The sequence below is a fragment of the Indicator indicator genome, chromosome 7 (genome assembly GCF_027791375.1).
Source record: "Indicator indicator isolate 239-I01 chromosome 7, UM_Iind_1.1, whole genome shotgun sequence".
NCBI classification, from domain to species: domain Eukaryota; kingdom Metazoa; phylum Chordata; class Aves; order Piciformes; family Indicatoridae; genus Indicator; species Indicator indicator.
The window spans coordinates 3666854-3690752 of NC_072016.1; the positions used below are offsets into that span (position 1 = coordinate 3666854).

At 37.9% G+C, this 23899-nt stretch overlaps 1 protein-coding gene across 1 annotated transcript in view; it reads left to right on the plus strand.

Moving 5' to 3' along the window:
- Window positions 1-22934, plus strand: part of RAB11FIP2 (RAB11 family interacting protein 2) — a 30700-nt gene extending 7766 nt beyond the window's left edge. The window contains exons 2-5 of the mRNA XM_054382494.1: window positions 3673-4115; window positions 4807-5269; window positions 18615-18660; window positions 22707-22934. Of these exons, the coding sequence (XP_054238469.1) occupies window positions 3673-4115; window positions 4807-5269; window positions 18615-18660; window positions 22707-22934 (1180 nt within the window). The remainder of the gene's footprint in view (window positions 1-3672; window positions 4116-4806; window positions 5270-18614; window positions 18661-22706) is intronic.
- The last annotated feature ends 965 nt before the right edge of the window (window positions 22935-23899 follow it).

Sequence of the window (23899 nt, forward strand, 5' to 3'; positions counted from 1 at the left end):
TCTCTTTATGTGTTCAAAAAAAGTTGTCAGGGAACAGAGTAGCAATTTATAGAATACTTACAAAATAACAATGATCACAAACCTGTGCAAGACAGGTGAAGCCCATTAGCACACTCAAAAACAGATGAGGGGGGTAAAAAAAAGGCAAGGGTTGTTCTGATGGAAACCATAGGGGAAAAGTCAAAACTAGAGGCTGTATGGAGGTGGTTGTCCTACAGGACATTTGAAGGTGAAAGCAAGAAGCATGAATGCAATTCAGAAGGCAATAGGGCTTCTTTTGAAGTTGGGAAAATTTGCCAGGCTTTGTGCAAGGTCTGTTTAAATAAAGACTGTCTGCAAGACTGGTTGTAATATTTGGGTATAAAATAAAAGGGCATCTGCTCTCATAAAAGCCACCCTGTTTTGTTTGTGTATGTTATTGGCTATTTTCCTGCTTTGTATAGGCTTTCTATAGAATAAATTCATGGCAGCCTGACAAATGGAGCATTTATTGTGGCAAAAAAAAAAAAAGTACTGTAAACAAAACCAAAATAGCAAGTTTTATTGGCTTTTAGAATGCATTACAATTTTTTAAATTGGCAGTGGTAGAGTGGAATTTAGTATTTTAAGACTCAAATGTTGTTATCTGAAAACAGTGGACTTTGTTTTTCCAGTCCTTTTTCCTATTACACACAGTGCTGTTTTTTCTATTTGTTGCTCACGCCCATGTGTTGTAGAAGCAGATACTAATAAGAAACATTGACAGACTCAGTTGCTCATTCATGTGCAGCTCCACACAAATGCACTGCCTGCATTTGCTCTCATCTGTTAAAAAAAATAAAATAAAATAAAAAACCAAACCATGATTATTTGCCTTTGAATTTGAAGAAAATCATTATTTGAGTCTGCTTCTCATATTGTTGTCTTATGAGCTGAAGCATATGGGACCTTCATTATAACTAAAGAAAAACTCTTCAAGGTAACAAAGAAAACTCCTTGAAATGCCTATGAAAATTAAATATCTCTTTTATAGAAAGATTTGATCCAGCAATCGTTATTCAAATAGAAATTCCACCAAAGTCTAGAGGAATTTTTTTCTGGAGTGAAATGTTTATGATTAAATTCTGTTGGAATCAGTAGTAGTGTTGAACCTGGTCCCAGCAGGAGTGAGGTCCATTCCCTTTTGCCATTCTGTTGCCTTTCTAGGGTGTTCCAGCTGAACTTACTCTTAGTGTCAGGTCCTTCAAGGTCTCCTTTGCAAACAAATGTACAGGCTGCTAAGGCAGTGTGTTACTTGTCTGCTAGAATTCTCCTTCAGACCTGGTGAATGCCAGAATAGAATGCAGAGGGATGCCATTAGCAGGTGAGTACTGGTAGTGAGTGACACAGAGTAGTTGTCTGAGAATGTCAATAATTTAGTTAAGTTTTAAAAGAAAAGGCTTCTTCCACACAGCAAACAAGATAGGCAGTCTCACACATCACTTTAAAGTTTTGGTAATTCCTAAGTAGAAGCATATGAAAATTTAGCAGTCTTGTCAGACAGTATTAATGTAGGAGAGGAAGGAGAGAGAGAAGGAGAATGTTTTCTTACAGTACAGGCTGAGCCATTACATTTGAATGTCAAAAAGTGAGATCCTCTCTGCCCATGAAGCCTCTTAAAATACTCATAAGCCTTATTTATATTTATATTTCCATTTAGTGTCTAAGGAATCATGGAAAGGACTTTCTCACTTTCAAGGTGTTTTTTTGGTTTGGGATTTCTTTTCTGCTTTGGTTTGGGATTTTTTTTTTTTTGCACAGGCAAGATCTCTCTGAGCAAGGGCTTGCTCATTGTGGTTCTGTGTTGCTTGTTTTTTTTTTTTTTTTAAGAGAACATACGAGCATAATTTCTTCTAAAGAGCATTGTAAAGAAAGTAGGCTATCTTGTCTTCCAGTTTCTGTGATGTTATATATCACAAAAATATTTACACTTGGTTCTGCTGTTCTGCTGCGTGTTTTCTGTACTGACTCTATAGATGACTTAAAGTGTTTCTGGAATCAGTTACCAAGAAGTGAAATGTTATTACCTAGAAAGAAAAATGATCCATCTTCTTCAGACACATAACATAGGTTTTGCTTTTCATTTAAAATACATAAACGAAGTTACCTCGCAACAGAAGAAAACCATTCTTCCTAAAGATTTAATTCTGGATCTGCTGATCTGGATTCATGTTGTTCAGTGCCAGGACAGAGAATATTTGATATTTCTTAATTACTCTGATCTGATATGGGACATAAAACCTTTTGGACATCACAAAGCAACAACAACAACAAAAGAAGCCACACATAATTCTCTTTAGCGTTTTATTATTTCTTTGTCAGGTCACTTTGAGAAGTATTTTCTCAACTCAAAACATAGTATCTCTGCCTAAAAATTTTACATCAGCTGTCACCTTTAAGAATTTTGTATGACATCTGAAAGGAAATTGAGGGTTATTTTTTTCCTTTCCTGACCTTGTTTGCTATATTTGGCATTATTGAATAATTTATGTATAACTGCATAATCAATTTTGCATCTCTGCTGAGAGGCAATTTAATTGCTTACTCTCCAGTTCAAAAGTTACTTCATCATGATATTGCACTGTAATGTTGGTATGTGTGCATGCATTTCTGACAGTGGGGTTTGAGCACTTCTTTGGAGATGGAGGATCTGAAATGTGTCCTTGAGTCATTTTGAAATAGCAAAAGGCTATTGGTGATTGTGTGGAGAAAGGACTGTTGATCACTCATTATAGTGAAGCTGTGGAGGGAAGCTGGAGCCATAATTCTGCAGATGCTCCCATGGGACTGTGGATCACATTAGGAAATCAATATGATACCTGAATAATGACAAAGCCTTTGTTGGACCTGGCAAAGAAGCACATTTGGCTTTTTCCAAGAGGTGCTCACACTATTGATCTCTTTTCATGGAGTGAATGTTTATGCTATGGTTCCAAAGCCTGTGGAAATATTTCTGAAGTTAATCCTACTAGTGGCCTGCAACAGGGATGGCTGTTAGATACACCTACATGCTCACTGTTCTACTACTGGTGCTTGTGAAGTTACCAGCAACATCAGCAGGGGTTGAAGTTGCAGAATTGAAATGATACGTAACTGTTCAGTGGACTCAGATATTTCTTCATCAACACTAATGCAGTTGACATAAATCTTAAAACAGTGGTTTGAAGGAAAGGACAGAGGGGTAAAATGCTAGTGTATAAACCTGACCAAAATCAGAGAAGAAAAGGTTACTACATGAAGTATTTGCCCCATAGTATCTGGGTAATATACATCACTGATAAATAAAGGCCACTTGAAAAATATCAAGTGCCCTTTCAAATAGCAAAATGAAATATATTTGCGTTTACAATTAACATTAGATACAGATTCTGCCTTGTAGACAAATGAGAGCTTGTTAGCTTTGATGAAGTTTAATAAGCTTCCACAGAGTTGAGTTTTGGTTCCCCAAACAGGTGAACACTGCATAATTATTATATTTTTCTCATCAAATATAGACAAAAAAACCCATTCAGTACAGGAGTATTTTAAATGTTGGTATGGAATTTGGTTTTCATGTTTTTAATTATACCAGCCAGATTTTCTTAACCAGCTAACCAGAGTTTAATGACTAACCTCCAGGAAACACAACTTAACTTGCTCTTTCTCTCCTTCAAGGTGGTTTCAACTAGAGTCCAAACAAGGGAAGAGAACTAAAGACAGAGGAGAAATAAAGGTCAATATTCAGTTCATGAGGAATAATATGACAGCAAGCATGTTTGACTTGTCAATGAAGGACAAAACCAAATCTCCTTTTGCTAAACTAAAAGACAAAATGAAGGGTCGGAAGCCTGATGGGACGTTTTTGGATACATCCTCTGCAATCATCCCAAGTACTCACACACCTGATGCAAATGTAGAGATCTGTAGTGGTGAAGTACAAATGAAATCAAAACCAAAAAAACCTTTCCTTTTGGGACCTCAGAGGCTCTCGTCAGCTCACTCAATGTCAGACTTAACAGGATCTCATGTCTCCTCAGATAAAATGAAGTCCAGCACAGTTGGCTACTCTCATCTTTTCAGGCGTCAGCTAGAATCTTTTGGTTCGGTTGATGAAGATGGTAAGTAAAACCCCTGACCATTATAATTGCAGTTCACTGCTATTACAGCATTCAAAAACTCTCTCTTTACTTTATAAAGCCAAGGGCCAAGAAGTTAAGAATTTACTGCTGGCCTGCTTTATTTTTTTTCCCCACTTCCATTAGTTGCTGGTAGCTCATGATTGCTGTTTCTGAGCATAAGAATTAACTTACAGTGGTCGTGTATGGTAATTTAGCATGTTGATTCTTGTGTCCTCATTTTAGAGTATGTTCTATTGAAACACTTCATTCTGAAGGGAACTCTAGGCTAAACATCTTGTGAAAACTAAAAGTTTTAAAAAGTTGAAAACTGTCAACAAAGTTCTAAACTTGATTTATACAAAGAACTGAAACTGCTTTGCATTGTTCATCTTGCAGCAGTAGACTATTGCCTGTTTGGAATGGCACACTAGATGCAGCTGTCATCTTTAATAACTTAATTTCCACACAGGAAACAAAAATTTGCTGTAGTATCTATCCGTAAACAATTCTGGGCCACAAAGTCAAGGCCATAGCAGTTAATTTTTGTCTCAATAGCTTAGTTGCTCAGCAGCGTTTTGTACGGGGACTCACCTGCAAAGCTCTCAGACCTAAGCTACAATGGGTTCTCTGCATGTCATGAACTATGGTGCAGTGTCTGGTTGATAATATACTAATGACAGATTGTTTGCAGGGAGTCTAAAATCTCCACATAGAAGGACATTAAGTGTTGATACTTCTAAAGGAAACCAGCTTGACAGCACAGTTGATGCAGCTGCACTTGAAGCCCAAACTGACCCATTTACCAACGTGAGTGCTTCGTTACCCCAGAAATTTGCTACACTGCCAAGACAGAAGAATCCGTTCGAGGAGAGCCCAGCAACTTGGGATCCAAACATAAGCCTCTTTTCAAAACCTGTTGATGTCAGAAAAGAAACTAAAAAAGAGAAAAAAGAGAAAGTTAGTCTTTTTGAAAGAGTGACTGGAAAGAAAGATAGCAAGAGGTCAGATAAACTTAGCAATGGGGGATCAGACAGTTCTACTGACTTGAAATCACCTGGTGCGCTCGGTGAAACTCATCAGGAGAGTTTTGATTATGAGTCAACTAATCCATTTCTGACAAACTTCAAGCCTACAAGCATGTTACCATCTTCAAGGTAGGCTTTTGCTGTATTTCCAACTTCTATCTTGAACATGTTATATAAATGACAACGTGAAGCACTGGGGAACACAACCTTTGTGCTTTCTGGACGTTTGTATCGTTGCTTATCTGTTTCTAAGTAAAAGTTAAGAGCTTTATGTGTAGGTTGATCTTTTCCTACTTCATTTGGAAGTGACATTTGTATTACTAATATGTGCTGTGGGTGTTCTTGGATATTTGGGCTTCAGGAAGACCTTTTTTTTGTGCATCAGAGTGGGCTCTTCCTGAGAGCCTTCTGCTTTCATTGAAATTTTTGCTAATTATTACCCTGCCCTAAGTCAAGTTTTTAGAAGGGAGGGATTCAAGTTTACAGGCCAGATGAAATAAAAAGTTGAAAAAGATGTGGCTAATGGAAACAAATCCTGTGGATGTCACCATTTGGGGGGGAAAAATGGATTTAGATTTCATATGTTAAATCACTAGAGTTGAAGACTGTTTTGTTTCTAAATGGCAGCACCCAGCTGGACACTTACCATGAATTCACTAACCATTGAATTCACTGAGCTCACTGCAGCTTTGCTGAGTTCCTGTGCATTGAAGCTGTTGCATGAGGCAGCAGTTAGTGCTAAGCAGAGTGAATTAAGTTACAGGGACTGATAAGAAACTGATTTAAATAATACATTTTTATCTTTGTTTTGGTCCATCATCACTGAACTCATTTTCCTTAAAAAGAAGAAAGGAAAAAAAAAAAGGGGGGGGACTATCCCACATGTCTGGTTTTTGTTTTCCAGTGAGGAAAATATACACACACACACACATACTGTTCCAAACAGATAACTATAATTTTCTAAATTGCATTCATTTACATTCCCCCTTTTTTTGCTCTATATAAATGCCAGAAATTAACAGTCCAATAACAGCCTTTCCCCCCCCAGTGTAATGATTCATTTCTATTTAATGACTTAAATTTGGTAGAAATTTAATCTGACATTAAAGTGGAGTTTTAAGGTTGTGAAATAAATCATTATTTAAAGTGGAAAACATGGTTCTAACAAATTTGCTTTACCCCTGCCTGTTAATTTCTTAGTTAATGACATGGAAATATTTTCTTGGGGGAAAAAAAAGTACTTTGTTGTGTTGCTCTTTAAGATTTTAGAACAGGTTTATCTTATTTTATGCCAGCTAGGATGTATTCCTAGGTTAGAATGTATGCACTCCTGATTTAAGCTTTAGAATGATTTTCCCAACAAAACTAATCATGTGAATTAGGTAAATGAACTGAAATGGAACTGCTCAGGAGAAGATTCAGTTGCTAGAAGCTCTCACAGGCTTCAATGAGTTGTCTTCTTAGATTCTTCTGTGAGTCAAGTCATATCCCAGTGTCTTAAATAACATGTTTACAGGCAGTGTCTTAGAATATTATTTATTCAGTAAAGGATTTCTTTAGATTAGAGTAAGGTTAGGATATAGCTTGCTTTGTCAGAAGTTAAACTTCCATTTAAATAAGCTCCTTTAAAGAGAAGTAATTTAAATAACAATTAAAATTACATAGCATTTAATTTTTTTTAAATGAAAAAATGTATTCAGGCAGATGCCAGCTATGAGTAGTGAAATCTTTTTGAAGTTCTTGAATGCAGCAGATCTTGATAAATATAAATCTTTAGCAGTAATCATGATAGACTTTTTTCCCCCTTTATTTTGTAATTAAAAAGCTCATCACAGTGCCCATTCAGAAGGACTCTAGTCATTTGTTCCCCTTCATTGTATGAGTCTTTTTTACTAGTTCTTGACTTTTATGTAAACATAAACTTTTGATAAGACAAATACACATCCTGTTGTTTTCAAAATGCTGAAAAGAGTAAACATTTTGACCTTCTCTATAAGACAGCTGTTACAGAATAATACCTAGTAACAAGTGATAGGAGAAGCAAAAATGGCCTCAAGCTGCAGGAGGGGAGCCTTAGACTGGATATTAGAACAAAGTTCTTCACTGAAAGGGTTCTCAAACACTGGAATAGCCCCTCCCATGGAGGGGCTTGAATCCCCATCCCTGCAGGTGTTTAAAAGAGGAAGAGATGTGGTGCTGAGGGACATGGTTTAGCACCAGACTTGGCAGATAGGTAACAGATATGATGATCTTAAAGGTCTTTTCCAACTGAAGTAATTCTATGTTTCTAGCATGCAATAATTTTAGAAGCTCTCAATTTTTATGTTTCAGTATGATATTCTAAGAGATTCTCACAGAATAAGTTCACTTTCTTTCAAGTGTATCTCATGGACAATGATTTTCTTTTGAAGTAGAAACTAATACAAAATGTGCATATTTAATAAGTATACAGTTTAAGTTTACCTTTTATCTCTGGAGGATTTGTAGAATAGAATCCATTTTGTATTTTTCATACTGGTAATACTGTGAAGAAAGAATTGTGTAAATCTGTGGGCACAAAGTAAATGAGGTTGAATAACAAATTCAGTATGCAGAAAGCATACACAGAGAATTTAGATTTTGAGTTGCTTTTTATTTACTCAACATGCTATTAAATTCTTTTGGGTGGATACCATTTCCACAAGTAAACCAGGCACTATCATAGAATCATAGAATGGTCTGGGTTGGAAGGGACCTCCAGAGGTCATCTAGTCCAACCTCCTCTGCAGTCAGCAGGGACATCCTCAACTAGATCAGGTTGCACAGAGCCCTGCTGAGCCTCACCTTGAATATCTCCAGGGATGGGGTCTCAACTACCTCCTGGGCAACCTGTTCCAGTGTTCCCCTACCCTCATGGTAAAGAACTTGTTCCTAACATCCAATCTAAATCTGCTCTTCTCTAGTTTCTGTTAAGGTGTGTGCAAAATGCATGTTCCAGTGCAGATCAGGAGTCTGCTTTGCAGGTGGATCTACCAGTTAACCCACTCAGCTAAGCCCTCTTCAAAAGGATGGAACAGTCCTGGGGTCTGAGGGTTGCATTCCTGTCTGATGAAACTCAACTGGAAGATGTATTGCAAAAGCACGCTGTAGCCACAAAAGGGTGTTCAGGCCGTGGCACCAGGCTGGAAATTGTGCAAAGTGGAAGTGAAAAAATCTCCACAGCAATCCTCTTCCCCCACCTTCCAAAAAAATGACCACTCCCCTACTCCTTCATGTGCAGAGTGTGAAGGTCAGGTTCTTAGCACCACTGAGCACGTGTCCCTAAAGTTCATGGGAGTCTTTCAGTGGCTTTGGTGAGCTTTGAGTCAGGCTTTAGTCCATCCTAATTGATTGTTGGTAGTAGTGATGTGCAGGATATCACTAACTGCTGCTGCCTAGGTGAGTTGCAGATCAGAGTTGCTGTGTAGCCCTTCACCCAACCAGATGCTACGTTCTAACTGGCTGTGTACATACTCTGTCACTAATTACTGTTACTTACTAATTAAAATAGTGGACATGCACACACCTTTCAGCTGCTGATACAGGAAAAAATAATAGTGGCTCAGCAGTTTACAGGATGATGTTTATTTTCCTTAAAAGCAAGAAAAATCCCAGGATTATTGGAAAATTGCTATTTTTTATTACTATTGGTTATTTTTATTTCAAGGAGGTTTAAGAAGTGTTTTGGACAAGCAAAGCAAGACCTTCTTGGTTTGTGTATAATACTGGATGTCAGGAAATCACAAACTGTTGACCTCTAATTTGTATTAATCTCAGCTCTGGCAAAAACTTGATCTGTGGTTTTGGCTGAATCACTTAGTCTGCCTGCTCCTGATCTGTAAAATGGGAATGATGTTTTGTTACCTTTTGCAAATCCTGAGTGGATAAATTCGTATTAAGGCTGTTATAGATATGGTATTACAGTTTTACATAAGTGTTGAGGAAGTGTTATTGTCTGGTGTAGAGGTAATACAGATATTTATGAGCTGATTTCTTGACAATTTAAAAATGCTACAGTCTCATAGTGAAACAAGAAGCTGTTTTTGTAAATATTACAAAATCTCTTCGTTTCAGAGGATTTACATCATGAAGCCAGTGAAACAAATGTAAGCATACAGTACATCTGGTATTTTAGGCAGCATTTACCAGTAGAAGTTTTGTCTTCACGTTTCCTAATCCACTGCTTTGAAACTTTTACCTAATATTACATCAAATTGCTTTCATTCCTAACACTTAACTGCTGTTGTGGCTCTCTAAAGGTTAATTTGCAGTTGGGAGCCACGTGGATTTGTATATTATTACACAAATCTTAACTGTGTATTGAACACAGTTAAAGAAATGAAGGGTGCTCCTGGAAAACAAAGATTGGTTTGTGCTGTGACCAAACCTTGTGCATCATTTCTCTGAAATTGTTTGTGTTTGGGAAAATACACTACAGTAGGCTAATAAACTGATGTGAAAATTTCTCAATTTACACCACTTGACAAGTGCTAAAAGAAAAGCATCTTTAATTTTAATGTGTTATTAGGACCTTTTTAGAGAGATTGTACAAGTTATTAACAAGGTCCTCCGAGACAGGAGACAGGTAATTAACAAGACCTACAGAAAGAGAGTTTAGGTAATTAACAAGATCTTAGGCACTGGACACAGGGAAACAAATAGCCCAATATTTAAAGCTGACAGGTTGTTACTAGTCTGATCAAATTCCAGATCTGGAAACTGAATTGATAGGTGTTTGGGAGATTTTTAAGAAACATTTTATGTATAACGACATAGACACAAACATCTAAGTGTGTGTCTGCATGTCTGTATACATAGAGGCATGCGTTAAAAAACCTTTTAATGTAGCACTTTCATGACCTAAGTATTGTTAGAGAAGATAAAGCTTGTACCTACATGCTGGTTACACATTGCCTCTAGCAATAAATATGGAATCATAGAATCACAGAATTGTTAAGGTTGGAGGAGGCCTCATTGAATCCAACCCTTAACCTAACCCTGCCAAGTCCTAACCATGTTCTGAAGTGCCACATCCTAGAAATGTGGAATAGTGGAGGAGAAAGAAATGTGGCTTAGTAGGATTCATTGTAATGTTTATGAATAATGCTCATATTTACAACATTACTTATGAAAGTATTGTTTAATTTTTTGCTCTGTGTTATTTTACTACTTCAGCCTTTTTTTATGACCTGTAACTCAAAAAAACCCCAACCCAAGCCAGCCCTTAAACTCATCTCTTTTGCATCTTTCTCCTTTATCTGTCATCTCCGAATCTGGTTATTTTCTTCAGTCTCTCTCCCCCATGCTGTCATCACACGTAGCCATCAGAGCTGTCTGCCATTCCAGTGCTGCCTGCTCCAGACAAATTACTGCCTGCAGATTTATCTTTCCCAATGGATGCAGTGTTTGAAAGAAGCAATGTCTCACCATTTTGATGCGTTCGTTATTAGGTTTGGAACAAAACCAACCAAGCGAGTTGCCATGAAAACATGAGGCTCTTGATAACTGTGATGTGTTCAGATCACATGGAGATGTTGAGCCTAAAGAACAGCTGATGTCTGTTACATTTCAGCAAATATTAAACTTTTGTATGGGTGATGGTCAATGAGCTGGAGCAGCTTTTATGAAATTATGGTGTTCCTCTGACTTGCTGGCTTACTGCTTGTCAGTTGAGCTACGTCAGTAGAGCAGCTGCCTGGCTGTGGTCAACAGCAGTGGTGAAGTAAAACCTGTTAGCTGAAACCACAATGAAGAGAAGTTATTAGTGCAATGATTTCAACATCATCAAAGTTAAGTGGCTTAAATGTTTTCACTCGTACCTGTTAACATATGCTGTACCAGAGTCATGTGGTTACTGGCCGCAGCTCCATCGGAGTGAATCCCAGAAGCTGCCTGCTCAGAGCAAAGGGTTCTAATGGATGAATATCTCTTCACCAAGAAGGTCATCCTTTTCCAGTGTACAGTACAGCTCACTGTTGTTAATTTTTGTATGCCTGGTTCCGAAATCATAGAATCATAGAATGGTTAGGGTTGGAAGGGACCTCAAGGATCGTCTGGTTCCAGCCCCCCTGCCGTGGGGGTTGATCTCTAAATGTTGATCTCTAATAACTCTATTACTCTGCTTGCTAGGGTGATAAAATCTGTTGCAGCATTTCAATGTCTATTTAGGTTCTGTTAGTCAAAAAATGACTAACAGGTGAGCGATGCTATTGTGAGAGTTTTATTTCCCCTGTCAGTATTAGCATGTCTTATTTTAAGAACAGCATGTCTCATTTTAAGAGCAGGGTACTTCTGCATTGCTTTTCCTGAAATGAAAGAACTTTTTCCAGTTCTCTACTTAAATCTGCCTATACTTATCTCTAGTCAACTGTGATTATAGTCTAGGTCGAATATCAATAGTCTATCACAATGAATTAATTAATTTGTTTCTTAATTTTGTGTGGTAAAGCTGTCAGTAGAACATTATTTCAACAAACCAGATTTATTTAGGAGTATGGAATTGGTAATGGGGAAGAATAAAACAAGCAGAAGCCATGCAAAGATCTTTAGCTTGTCCTGCCAGGACTGTTATCATCTGATTCAGGAAGATCACTGCATGTGATGACAGAATAATGAAATCTTTTGCAAAGCTACTACAAAGTAATGGTCACAGTGTTTGGGATATTTCCAGGGTGGTTTGGAGCAATCAGTTCCTGGAGAGATATTGTAGAAATGCTTAGTATTTATCTTGAGTTTCGCAGACTCTTCACAAGCAATCACTTACTCCTAATTAGTTGTCTGTTTTAGCAACATTGTTTTGGAGGTTCATCCTGCTGGCTGCATGACAAGATTATTTTTTAAGCTTTCATTGTCTGTTGGTGCACATTAGGGCATGTGAAATCTTTTTTTTTTTTTTTGAGTGGATGCATGAGGCTTATTATCTATCCCAAGGGGGAAGGCACTGCCTGTTCTATTTTCTTTTTTTAAAAAATAATTAAATAGTTATATCCAGTTTCAGTATAAGAAATGCAGGAGCTGTGTAAAATTGATGAAATTTTTTTATTGTTGTGGGTTTTGTGGTGGTGTTTTGGGTTTGTTATTTTTCTTTCATTATAAGTACTAAAAATTAGTGCTGGGTTTTTTTTAAGCGTTCTGAAATGGTGCTGGAAGTTTCACTATAAAATTTTACTTTAGGGTTGTTTGATTTTTTGTTTTCTTTTGGGTTTTGTTTTGGTTTGGTTTGGTTTGGTTTGGTTGTTAACTTAAAGGCCCCTGATAATAGGGTCTTCTAGAGCAGGTACTGGCACAACTTTGAATATAATAGCTCTTTGTGGTCTCTGGAGAATAAAACTTCATTCGTTTTTTTTTTTAACTGTAGCACAGCTGCCTAGGAAATTATTTAAAATACTAACATTTTATGTAAAACTGTTGTTATTTGTTTCCAGGAACTTAAAATTCAGTTGAGTACACTGTGTAAGCTGCTTTTTTATTTTGGAATGTTTTATAAGCCAGAATAATAGATGAATAGGAGTAATATGCCTGGTGGCATGCAAGTACCAGTGCCATTATTTTAAGAGGCTTTTATTTTTGGAAGGAGAAAGTTAGTCTTCTGGTAGAGCTCATAAATGCAGTTCTATATGCCTCTGCTACTCCTCATTTATCTCCAGCAGCATCAGGCACCTCAGAGTTAGTCACCAGCCTATTGCAGATCCAAATCCATGTCAGTTCTCAAAATGCAGGTGGTATCACAGTACATTAGAGGTTGGAAAGGACTTCCAGAGATTGAGTCCAACCCCCCTGCCAGAGCAGCATCACTTAGGGTAGTCTGCACAGGAATGCATCCAGGTGGGGTTTGAAAGCCTCCAGAGAAGGAGACTCCAGAACCTCCTGGGCAGCCTGTTCCAGGGCTCTGTCACCCTCACTGGAAAGAAGTTTCTCCTCATGTTGAGGTGAAATCTTCTATGTTCAAGCTTGAATCTGTTGTTTCTTGTCTTACCACTGTGAACCACGAAAAAGAGCCTGACCCCCTCCACTTGACACCCACCCCTCAGATATTTATGGACATTGATCAGATCTCAGTCTTCCCTTCTCCAGACTAAACAGCCCCTGGGCTCTCAGTCTCCATAGGGGAGATGTTCAAGTCCCCTAATCAGCCTTGTAGCTCTACATTGGATTCTCTCCAGGAGGTCTCTGTCTCTCTTGAACTGGGGAGCTCAAAACTGGGCGCAGTATTGCAGGTGTGGTCTCAGCAGGGCAGAATAGAGAGGTAGAAGAACTTCCCTAGCCCTGCTGGCCACACTTTTCTTGATGCACCCCAGGATACCATTGGCTGCCTTGGTCACAATGGCATGTTGTTGTCCCATCCAGAACTTGCTGTCTGCTAGGACTCCAAGGTCTTTCTCTGTGCAGCTGCTTTCCAGCAGGGCAGACCCCAACCTGTAGTGCTTGAGAATGATGTGCAAGAAATGTGTGTCTTGCATTCAGAGTTCAGGGGGGTTGGTCCAGTTCATTAACTCTTGGCAAGAGATTTTATAGTAATATTAAGGAAATGGAGTGATAGCAGCAAAACCTGATACTCTTTGTGTCCTCCTGAGGTTGCACAAACTCCAGAAGGCCTTGGAGCACAGCTTGACAGCAAGACAATTTATGTAGTGAAGTGTCTTAAGTGATGTTCCCCAGAATCTGATGGGGAAATAAATGGCAATATGCTTGCTCCATCCTTGCTTAGCTGCCTGACATGACAGTCATTCCTTCCCAGAGTGTAAAGTGATGGCTGCATTGCCAGGCACAGCAGGCTAATAATACTCCATGGAAAGCTAAGTTTCTGAATTTCATTAACTGTATCTGATTTTGTTCATTTGTTTTGTTTTTTTCTAGTCCATTGGTAAAAACTGAAATTGCATCCTAATATTTCTAGGTTTTGATATGTGTTGTGAGGATCCAAAGAAAACTACGTAAGCACTGTAATAAGAATCAGTCCAAAGACTGAGAAGTAGGAATAGTAATAATTAAAGGAAAAAAACCTGAAAGCCTCACACTGAGCTTATTGGTAAAATGGATATTTAGCATGGAAACTTGAAATATTTTGAGGAGTTCTGATTAGTGTAAATATCCTGGGTTTAATTTCTAATAGTATACAGTGCAACAATCATGTAACTAATGCAACTAATAGCAAAAGATAAGTAAAGCGCCTGTGGGCCTTCAGGAAATATGCTTTCCATACAGTATAATTTAGGAGTTTGATTCCCATTCATTATGTTGTCAGAGTAAATGGTTCAGGCACTAAAATGTTTAAATCAGTTGCAGGAGACACTTTTTTTTTTCTTTTTTTAAACGTTTTTTTTAATCTCTAGGCATTTGGAAGCTAAATATTTAAGCAGCCACTAGACCCAGTGTTTGAATTTTTAACTACAATTAAACATCAAAAGACACAATTACAAGCTCCAGTCATAAACCTGAGCTTGTGATACATCCTAAACTCATTTCTGCTGCGCTGAAGCTTCTATACAAACTGCAAATAAGCAACATGCAATGTTAAGTATTTAACTACCTCATAAAAAGTAAGTGTTAGGAAGAAAAAAAGTAGATTTTGTGTAGTTCTGTATTTCAATAGCGAAAATAAAGTATAAAATAATATGCTTACTGTGATTATGAAATAAAATACTCCAAAGCACTCTACAGAATCAGCATTACAGTGTGTCTGTCTCTATTATGAGAAATAAAAATAATATAAACTAATCATTTTTCTCCCCTGGCAACATGCTGATAGGAAAAGGTTCTCACCTCAGCCAAGCTCAAACTGAAATCTAAGGTAATGAAACTCCAGAAATTCAAACAACCTTTAATCTTCAGTAAAAACTTACATGTAAAGACAAGGTTATGATTGAATGTGGTTAAGCAAGTCAATTCCATTTGCAGATGAGTGAAAGGGAAGACCTGACTGATTGCTGTGCTGGAGCAAAGAAATCTGTTTTACCTGTAGCAGGGTAGGGACACTGTAGAAGTTGGTTGGCTTGTTTGGTCAGTGTCACCTGCATGATCCTGTTGCAGCTGATTTTGAACCTATGCTGGTGTGCCTCACCTCCTTTTTACTAGTTCCAAACTTTCTTGAAGATAATTGCAGCGTTAGTTGTAAGAGATGAACTGTTGAAAATCATAATTGGACCTGGGGCATGACCTTGAGGTACATGAGACTTCACCGTGGTGGAGAGCAGGGCTTCTTGCCCTGTCTAGATGTGTGGAAGAGGTAAAAATTACTTGATTACTTGAGATGATGAAGGTCACAGGAGCAAGAAGGTCAGGGAGCTCTTTTCAGTGAACAGAAAGAGGAGCAGTCAAGGCAGGTTGTGTAGGTTGGGAAGTATGTCTGGTGAGGAGGCGTTAGACTCAGATGTGACAACACCTGGGACTTGCACACAGACTTAATGACAGAGTCAGAGAAACCCAGTTTGACTGTAGTTCCCAGAGTCAGTTGGCAGAAAGTCCATTTGGTGGGAAAAACTCATCTTTTTCCTTGGAAACTGTGCAAATTTAGTTTGAGAAACAGTGATCACGGAGTCTCACAATGCTGATTTTTATTTTTACAATCACTGCCCACATTAAAAAAACAAAACAAAAATAACCTCTTATTTCCCAAGCTGTGAACATAGTTGTTTTTTTTTTTTTTTGTGTGCATCCATAGCAGAAGTTTCCTGCCAATTTATTAAATCCTGGGGGAAAAAAAAACAAAGACAGGACTGTAACTAGCACTGTCACTAGGAACTGTGATTGTAACACAGTAAAAAAAAAAAAAAAAAAGACATTATTTTTTCATAATTGCTTAGGTCAGTGATTTCAGAATGCTTGTAAGAAGTCAAGGAAATGGCTGCTGGAAGGAGGCTTGTGATGGTTGTACAGCATGTGGGCTGTAGTGCTCGAGGCTTGTTTTCTGTCAGCTCAAGAGAGCTGGGAACGTGAGGGGATGTTATTGTGGGGAAATTTAAATTAAAAAATAAATGCTTCCAATATAGCAAATATGCATCTCCCCCAACTGTATGCATTCAGGATTCTACAGTATTTTCTTCTGAGATGTTACGTGGTCCTCAGACAGCGAATTATAGGTACAGTGGTGAGAGCCTGCATCTGCTCACGATCACCTCGGGCTGGAAGCGCTGGCAGGAAACCCTGTGGGGCTCAGCAGGGCTGTGGAGCTCCCACCTTACTTAGACCAAAAATGTTATATGCAATCTCAGCACCTGTTTCTTCCTTGAGAAGCAGAATGTTTTCCACACATCTCTTTAAAATATGAGTGAGAGTATTCATGGGGGTTTATGTTTTTATTGGGGAATATTTGGTTTGTTTGTTTGGGGTTTTTTTGCAAGTATATTCCAGTTGCTTCATGTACCATGCACAGATGTGCTTTTTTGTAATTGCAGTTGCAATGTGCACCACGTTAAGGAGATGATTGCAGATTTTTTTAGTTGAAAAAGAAAAAAGAAAAATGATTAGTCTGCATTGCCAGTGATTTATCTTTCTGCTTTTTCAAGTGTAACCTTTCATAGTCAGGGCTGCCACTTTTTCTTTTAAGCTGCTGCTGGGGAAGAAAAAAAAAAAAAGAATCCTAGAACTTTATTTCCCATAAAACTAGAAAGTCAATCCAAGGCAATGAAAGATCTTGCTTTTTTTTTAACCTTTCAGAAAGTCACTCAGTTGAGCAGTCAGGTTGCATTATTCTATATCTTGTCTAACATGAGGAAACAGCCCCAAAAGAAAGATATCCCAAATTAACGCCACACTTCGTTAAATAGAGACATTCTTGGTTTTCACCCAGCTAATTCGATCCAGTTCAGTTAACTCTTTTTTTTTTTCCTCCTTTTTTTTGTACTCACATCACAAAAGACAGGCATGAATGAAGCAAGTTCATCATGTGTTTGACATGTCAGTGTGAAACTAAAAGGCGGGCAGGGAGGGAGGGTTCCTGCCTTTAGCTTTTCAGACAATACCCCATGAAAGAGGCCCCTCATTCAAAACTGATCTCCAGCAAGCTAGACAGACTGCTAGGGATCCCTGTTACAAACAGGTATAATGGGAATTAGCCAGAGCTTGCTTCATCAGACACCTCTTGATTTCTAGTTGTGACTCTTTGTGTAATCCAATCTTTACCTAATATCTCTTTGGGTCCCTTCCAACCCTTGACACCCTATGATCCTCAGTCCAACAGATGGTTGACAGCACTTCTGTATGACCAAAAGACTGCCTGCTTTGGAAATGGAAAATGAAGCACAGGATTAAAAAAATGTTAATGGAAAAGAAAGTAGACAAAAAAATGTTCTCAAGAAAAAAAAAGTGAATTTTACATTTTTTTTTTTTTTTATCATCTGTTAATTATACTCCTTGTGCTTTTACACCATGAAGCCTATGGGTTATAAATTCCAATTTACAGTTACAAAATGCATGTTCCTTGCCTTAAGCTACTTTTAAAACTAAGAAAAGTGTGAATACAGGGTGGGGTTTTGTAACATTTTGCATTATTCTCAGTCAGCAAACATCACCCTTGACAGCCAGTATGTGCAATCAAACTAAATGGTAGAATGATGCCTGCTGTGGTCCTGCCAAGCAAATAGTATTTGTGAGCCACATCCAAATTCTGAACACGATTTCAGAGAGTTTTGTCTCCAAACTTGCTGTAGGAAGTACCTAAGGACGTAGCAGCACTGATTTTTGAAAATACTTGCTAATCATTTTATCAGCCTGAGAGGCCAATTCACCTTATCTTAGTGCACGTAAACAGTGCCTGCTTTTGTTAATATCAGCTGCACAATATCACAATTATCAATATCCCAGCACTTCTGCAGTTGAGGAAGAAAAAAAAAACCTCAGGGCAGGAACACAACAAAATAGCTTTGCTTTTGGGGTGTGTGGATTACAAAATTCCAGGTTATTTGTTCAGTTTTAAGTAGGAAACAAATGTTGCTGACAGAAGATGGCTTTTCAACTCTGACTTAAGCTGGTGATCTCACTGGATTTTCTAAAGGACATTTCTTCTCCCCCAGCTGCCATGAAAGCTAGGAACACATGGTAGCCTGCAGGGGTATGTTGTTTAGCAATCTCATCCCAGGGACCTGTTTCCAGCATATTTTATTTAAAGTATCTCTTTCTTTTTTTGCTTATAAACTTGAGGTAAGTCTAGATATAAAAACTGGGGAAGCCCTATCCATAACACCCTTTCTTGCATTTCTTTGTTGCTTCCTCAAATTTTAAGACAAAAAGAATACAAAAAAAATACCAAAAAAAAAGTGAACAAAGAATATATGAAAATTTCCGTTAACTTTGAGTATTTTCCTACTTTTCCTCAATTCAACAAATCAAGAAAATGAATGATATTAAATAGTTTGTGGCTATATTCCTAATTCAGTTGTGTCTTTTAGCAGATCTTTTGATCAGCAAAGTATGCACTGCTAATATTTGGAGTTTTGTGTTTTGTTTTTCTTCCCCACAGTTTTAATATAAACCCTTCTGGCTTCGAGGACCTTAGGAAAACAATGGTGAGTTATGAAGTGTTGTGGAAAGCCCTCAGTAATTACCAACTAATTCATGCTTGACACAATATAAGCTGTTACTCTTGTTTAACCTTCTACAGTCATGGAGCAAAACTAGAAATGGGTGATTCAGACTGGATGTCAGGAAGAAGTTTTTCACCATGAGAGTGGTGAGACACTGGAACAGGTTGCCCAGGGAGGTGGTAGAAGCCTCATCCCTGGAGGTTTTTGCAGCCAGGCTGGATGTGGCTCTGAGCAACCTGATCCAGTGTGAGGTGTCCCTGCCCATGGCAGGGGCTTGGAACTAGATGATCCTTGAGGTCCCTTCCAACCCTGACAACTCTATGTTTCTATGAACAAATGCTGGGGGTGGGTGAGGTGGGGGGTATTATTTATTTTGAGGTGTCCAGAAAATCCACTTAGAAAATGACAGGCTAAATATAAATTTGCAAATATTTTTTTTTACCCTCTAGATGCAGCGTACTTCTGAGGTGATATAGAGAAGAAGGGAAAAATTAGGTCTCTACACATAAAGTCAAAAGAAAACTGTTACTTTAGGGTATTTCAAATGACTCTAGAAAAGTAATAGTCAGGTGAGGAACTCTGCACAAGGTAGTGATGTATTAATTGACCTAACAGGAGTTTCCTGTCACTGCAGTTGGAGACTTGAGGACAGTCTTTACATGGCAAATCAAAATGGAAATAATTGTCTGATTCGTGATAGGATTAATAATACAAATAATAAATGAACAGCCTCTCTGAAAACACTAAAAATAGAAGTGCTATTATTCAGAATACTCTTTTGACTCTAAAAGTACCTAGAATAAATTGTGCACTACGTAAAGACCAAAAAAACCATAGCTTTCCTCTGCAGTGTCTTTGTTTGAAGGAAAATGTGGTCTTACTTGAATTTGTTCTGTGAACAGATGAAATCTTTAGAAGTGGATTTGTTTCCAATCTTTTATAACATACAGAAAACAAGTTTCACAAGCGAAATACAACTTGCTACTGTTTATTTTCCCCTGCTTTATGTAAATGGTTTCTAATAACATTTGATGCTATTGTAAATGCCCAAGTTTTTATAATGTAAGTAACTGGGTGGGAGATGTCAGAGTATATGAAGGCTGCCTTTGATCAGATAGTAAACTGAATTCTACCAGGCGGTTACTTAATCTCTGACAAAAAGCGACATCAAAAAATTGATTTAACTTAGCAGCTATTGTCTGTAAAGTAACCATAATTACAGCTTCTCTGTGCTTGCAGATGTACTACTGCAAATCATCTTAATTTATTGCTGGTAAAAGCGTTGGTTTAATTCTTTTAATAAACAAGATGTGAATTGTTTTCTTTAAAGGATTTAAAGGTGATAAAAGAAAATCCTTGATGATATTTTTTTTTTCTTTTGGAATACCAGCTATCCTAAATGTCAGTTGTAGGATTATGAGGTGGTGCTCATTTAATACAAAACACAAATCAGGAGGAGCAGAAACTGTCTCTCTACCATAGTTTTGAATGAAACCATTTGAATTTATTAAAAAAAAAATAGTCAAGATTGCTTTCTAAGGTGTTTGAAGTAATTTATTATTAGTTCTGCAATTATAGCCTTCACCAAGTTATTATATTTCCTCCTTGTGCATCACATTTAGTAATTATGTTTGTATGTCTTCTGCTCTGGTGCCAACACCTGTCTCTGAAAGCAGTGTTTAAATGGGAGCAGTAACCAGTTGAAAGGGCAGTGTGAGCTCTTTAAGGCCTAATTAAGAGCTGAAAGGAAGATGAAGGAAGTAGGACAAAAGATGTGAAAGTATCTTAGATGATATTCCCAGAGCAGAATTCCTCATTAGGACAATAAAGAGAAGACCAGAGATTGCCAGGCCTTCATGTGATCTAATTCCATTTCCTCTGGCTGTCAGTGTGTACCCCGATAGTATTTTGTGGCTGAGACAGTCATTCCTTGCATGGCTTGTTATTTAGAATCTTCTTTTCTTAGTAGCTCACTATAAGATTCAGGTTTTGCATTATAATTGTAGTATCTGGTTTTGTAAGGATCCAGCTGTATCACTTAATTGCTGAAACTGAGGATGTAAAATCTTCTTAACTTCAACAGTCTTTATTTCTGAGTAGTAACATCCTTTAGCTAGAATCTGCTTGTGTGATTAATGTGATAGGTTATTCCACTCAGTGATCTCCATGGAGCCTGTGTATGAGAAAACATCTTTGGAGCATATGGATTACACACAGTTTTCCAGTAAACTTTGTAAAATAAAAGACATCATTGCATCTTAATCCCTCGGGTTTTGCCAAATCAGAAAATTAGGCAAGCCCTCTACTGTAGACATGAATTGTTAATGATGTCTTTTCCAATATGTACAAAAATTAAGCACCATCCAGAGAAAATTTTTCTTCCTGCTTGTAGAAGAATATATGCTAAAAATGTAATGACCAGAAATGGAGTTATTTTTTTCTCTTCTATACTTGTTGGGAATCATAGAATTTCATAGAATACTAGGTTGGAAGGGACCTCAAGGATCATCCAGTCCAACCTTTCAGGGTAAGAATATGGTTTAAATGAGATGGCCCAGGACCCTGTCAAGATGGGCCTTAAAATTGCCTAATGTAGGGAAATCCACTGATTTATAAATTTCATCAATTTAGCCATTTTAATAAAGTGGCAGTTATTGATCACTTACAATCCTGCAGCTTGAGAAGTTTAGAATATCAAATGCCCATACACAAGCATGGCATTAAATCTCTCCAGTGTAGTGAGAAACCCTTAAAAGCACAGGTTTTCATTAGGCTGTAATTGATGGAGAGAGACTGATTGATCTGTCTAGCTTCAGCCTGATTGCAGTGCACCAGCACTTTTAATGAGGTTTATTTGGAAACTTGGGCCACCTGCATATTTTAATGATTCCACATATGCCAATGTGCAAATCCAGAGCTGTATGGAGCATGGAAGAGGAATGAATATGACTTTATGAAGCAGTGGGCTTCCTAGCTATGCAAGCATCATCATTTTTAATGACAAAAGCTATCTTGTGTTCTCCTGCTCTGTTAGAGGTACAGGATTGGAGAGATTAGATTATTTTACTTAATTAGAGAGTGCATACTTTCTTAATTTCTCCATTTCTGACTCAGGTAAAACATCTCAGCGTGTCTAACAGTGCTAATACTTTTCTAAACCAACTCTCACATGCTTTTTTTCAGTTATACATTTCCACACTTTTCATAGCCTGGTTACTTAAGGTCCTGGTTAATTCTTCTTGACACAGAAGGAGACATTCAAGTTTCCAGTGGTTTGGATTGCATGTTGCCCTATGTTAAGGGATCTGATTTGTCCACCTCTACTAATACCTGCACTTACTGAGTTGTCAGAAGTCATTACAGACACAATTCTCTTTTCCCTGATGCTTAATTCTAGGCCCCCACTGCTTTAAAGTAAGTAAGGCAGATAGTTCAGTAGTGCACATGTCTGTGTTAAGTTCTCTGGTGCAAATAAGGTGCAGCCTTTTATCCTCACCTGAAATGTAAAATTGAAAGTTTTATGAAAGGTATGATTCAGAGGCCAGTGTCTGGTGAACTACTTATGACTAAAAATACAATAGATGAGGGCTGATACCATTTAGAGCTAAGTAAATGTTTCGCCATGATACAGTTAAAAGGTGAGAACTCAGGAAAGCTACAGTAGGACTTGAATTCTCAGGACTGTTTTTGTGGTTCCTGTATAATTAAGGTTACAACATAGTTGATTTTCCAAAATTGAGCTGCTAACTGTTTCTGTGGTTACCACTTGTGTGGTTATTAACTGTGTATACACCTGCCTGAGAACAGTATTGTTGTCTGAAATGACAGTGCAGGGAAACTTACTTCAACTGGGCAACCTCTCTCCAGATGTCTGCTCCACTAGGGAAAAGCCCTAGAGAAAGTGGAGGTATGTGCTTTAAGTTGCTTCTGGCAAGAGGTGCACATGAAAAACATGTGAAAAGGCAATAAGCCATCAATTTGTTGAGAACCCTGAACTATTTCATGAACTCTGGTGTTTTTATCCGTAGGATGGAAATCCTTTCGACGCCACCGCAGGATACCGTAACCTTACCTACGAGGAGGTTTTGCAGGAGCTGGTGAAACACAAAGAGCAGCTGAAGAAGAAGGACACCCATATTCGTGAGCTTGAGGACTACATTGACAACCTCCTTGTACGAGTAATGGAGGAGACCCCCAGTATCCTCAGAGTGCCATATGAACCTTCTCGGAAAGCTGGCAAGTTTTCCAAAAGCTAAGGCAGTGATGCTTTTGGTGATACTTAGTGGAAGGAAATCACACCTTTAACATTTTGACTTCTCTTCATTCCTTTTCACCTAAGAAATTCTAAGAATCAGGGGAGGACAGGACTATGACATGGGAGCTTTTTCTTTTTTTTTTCTTTTTTTTTACTCCAAACACTAGCAGGGACTGCCAAAGGTAATACTCTGTTAGATTCCCTAAGTAACTTTTTGGTTTTTTCTTTTTGAAAACACCTTTAGGTACAGAATACTTACAGTGGAGTTAATAATAGAATCACAGAAAACATCTGGTTGGAAGAGACCTCCAAGCTCATCCAGTCCAACCTTTGACCCAGCACTGAAGGGTCAATACTAAACCATGTCCCTAAGCACCAGGTCCACACGCTGCTTAAATATCTCCATGCAGTTTATATAATAGCTTTTTGTTCACCATGTGACAGTTCCAACTGGGAAGCCTATGCTGTTCTGAATGTTTTCTTGAGTGGTTTTATTGGAATGATGCAAATACATCCATTCAGATATGACAGCATGCCATCAGGAGTACTGTTTTCAAGGCAGTGTAGTCCGCTTTCCTAAACCTACCTGTGATTTGTTGCAACGGAATGTAGTCTGTTCTATACACATTAGAGGAAAACAGTGATGCACAATCTTTGCAGAGTAAATGCTGTATTCTATACAATGTGCTTTTTGTATAACAATGTACAAATACTGTGCCCATTTCAGTAATGGCACGTGCTGGAAACAGTTTATTTTACACTTCGATGCTGAATTTTATGTATAATGATTGAGCTTTGGTAGTGAGCTCATGACATAAGGTTGTTCTGAGGATCTTTTTGGGGTTTTTTTGTATGAAGCTATTGCATGCCTTTTTATATGTTAAAGTACTGGAAACAGTGTTAATAGAGGTGGAGGTAGGACTGAAGTATGGAATAAAGATGTGAATACTTTGTGTTCAAAGCCTG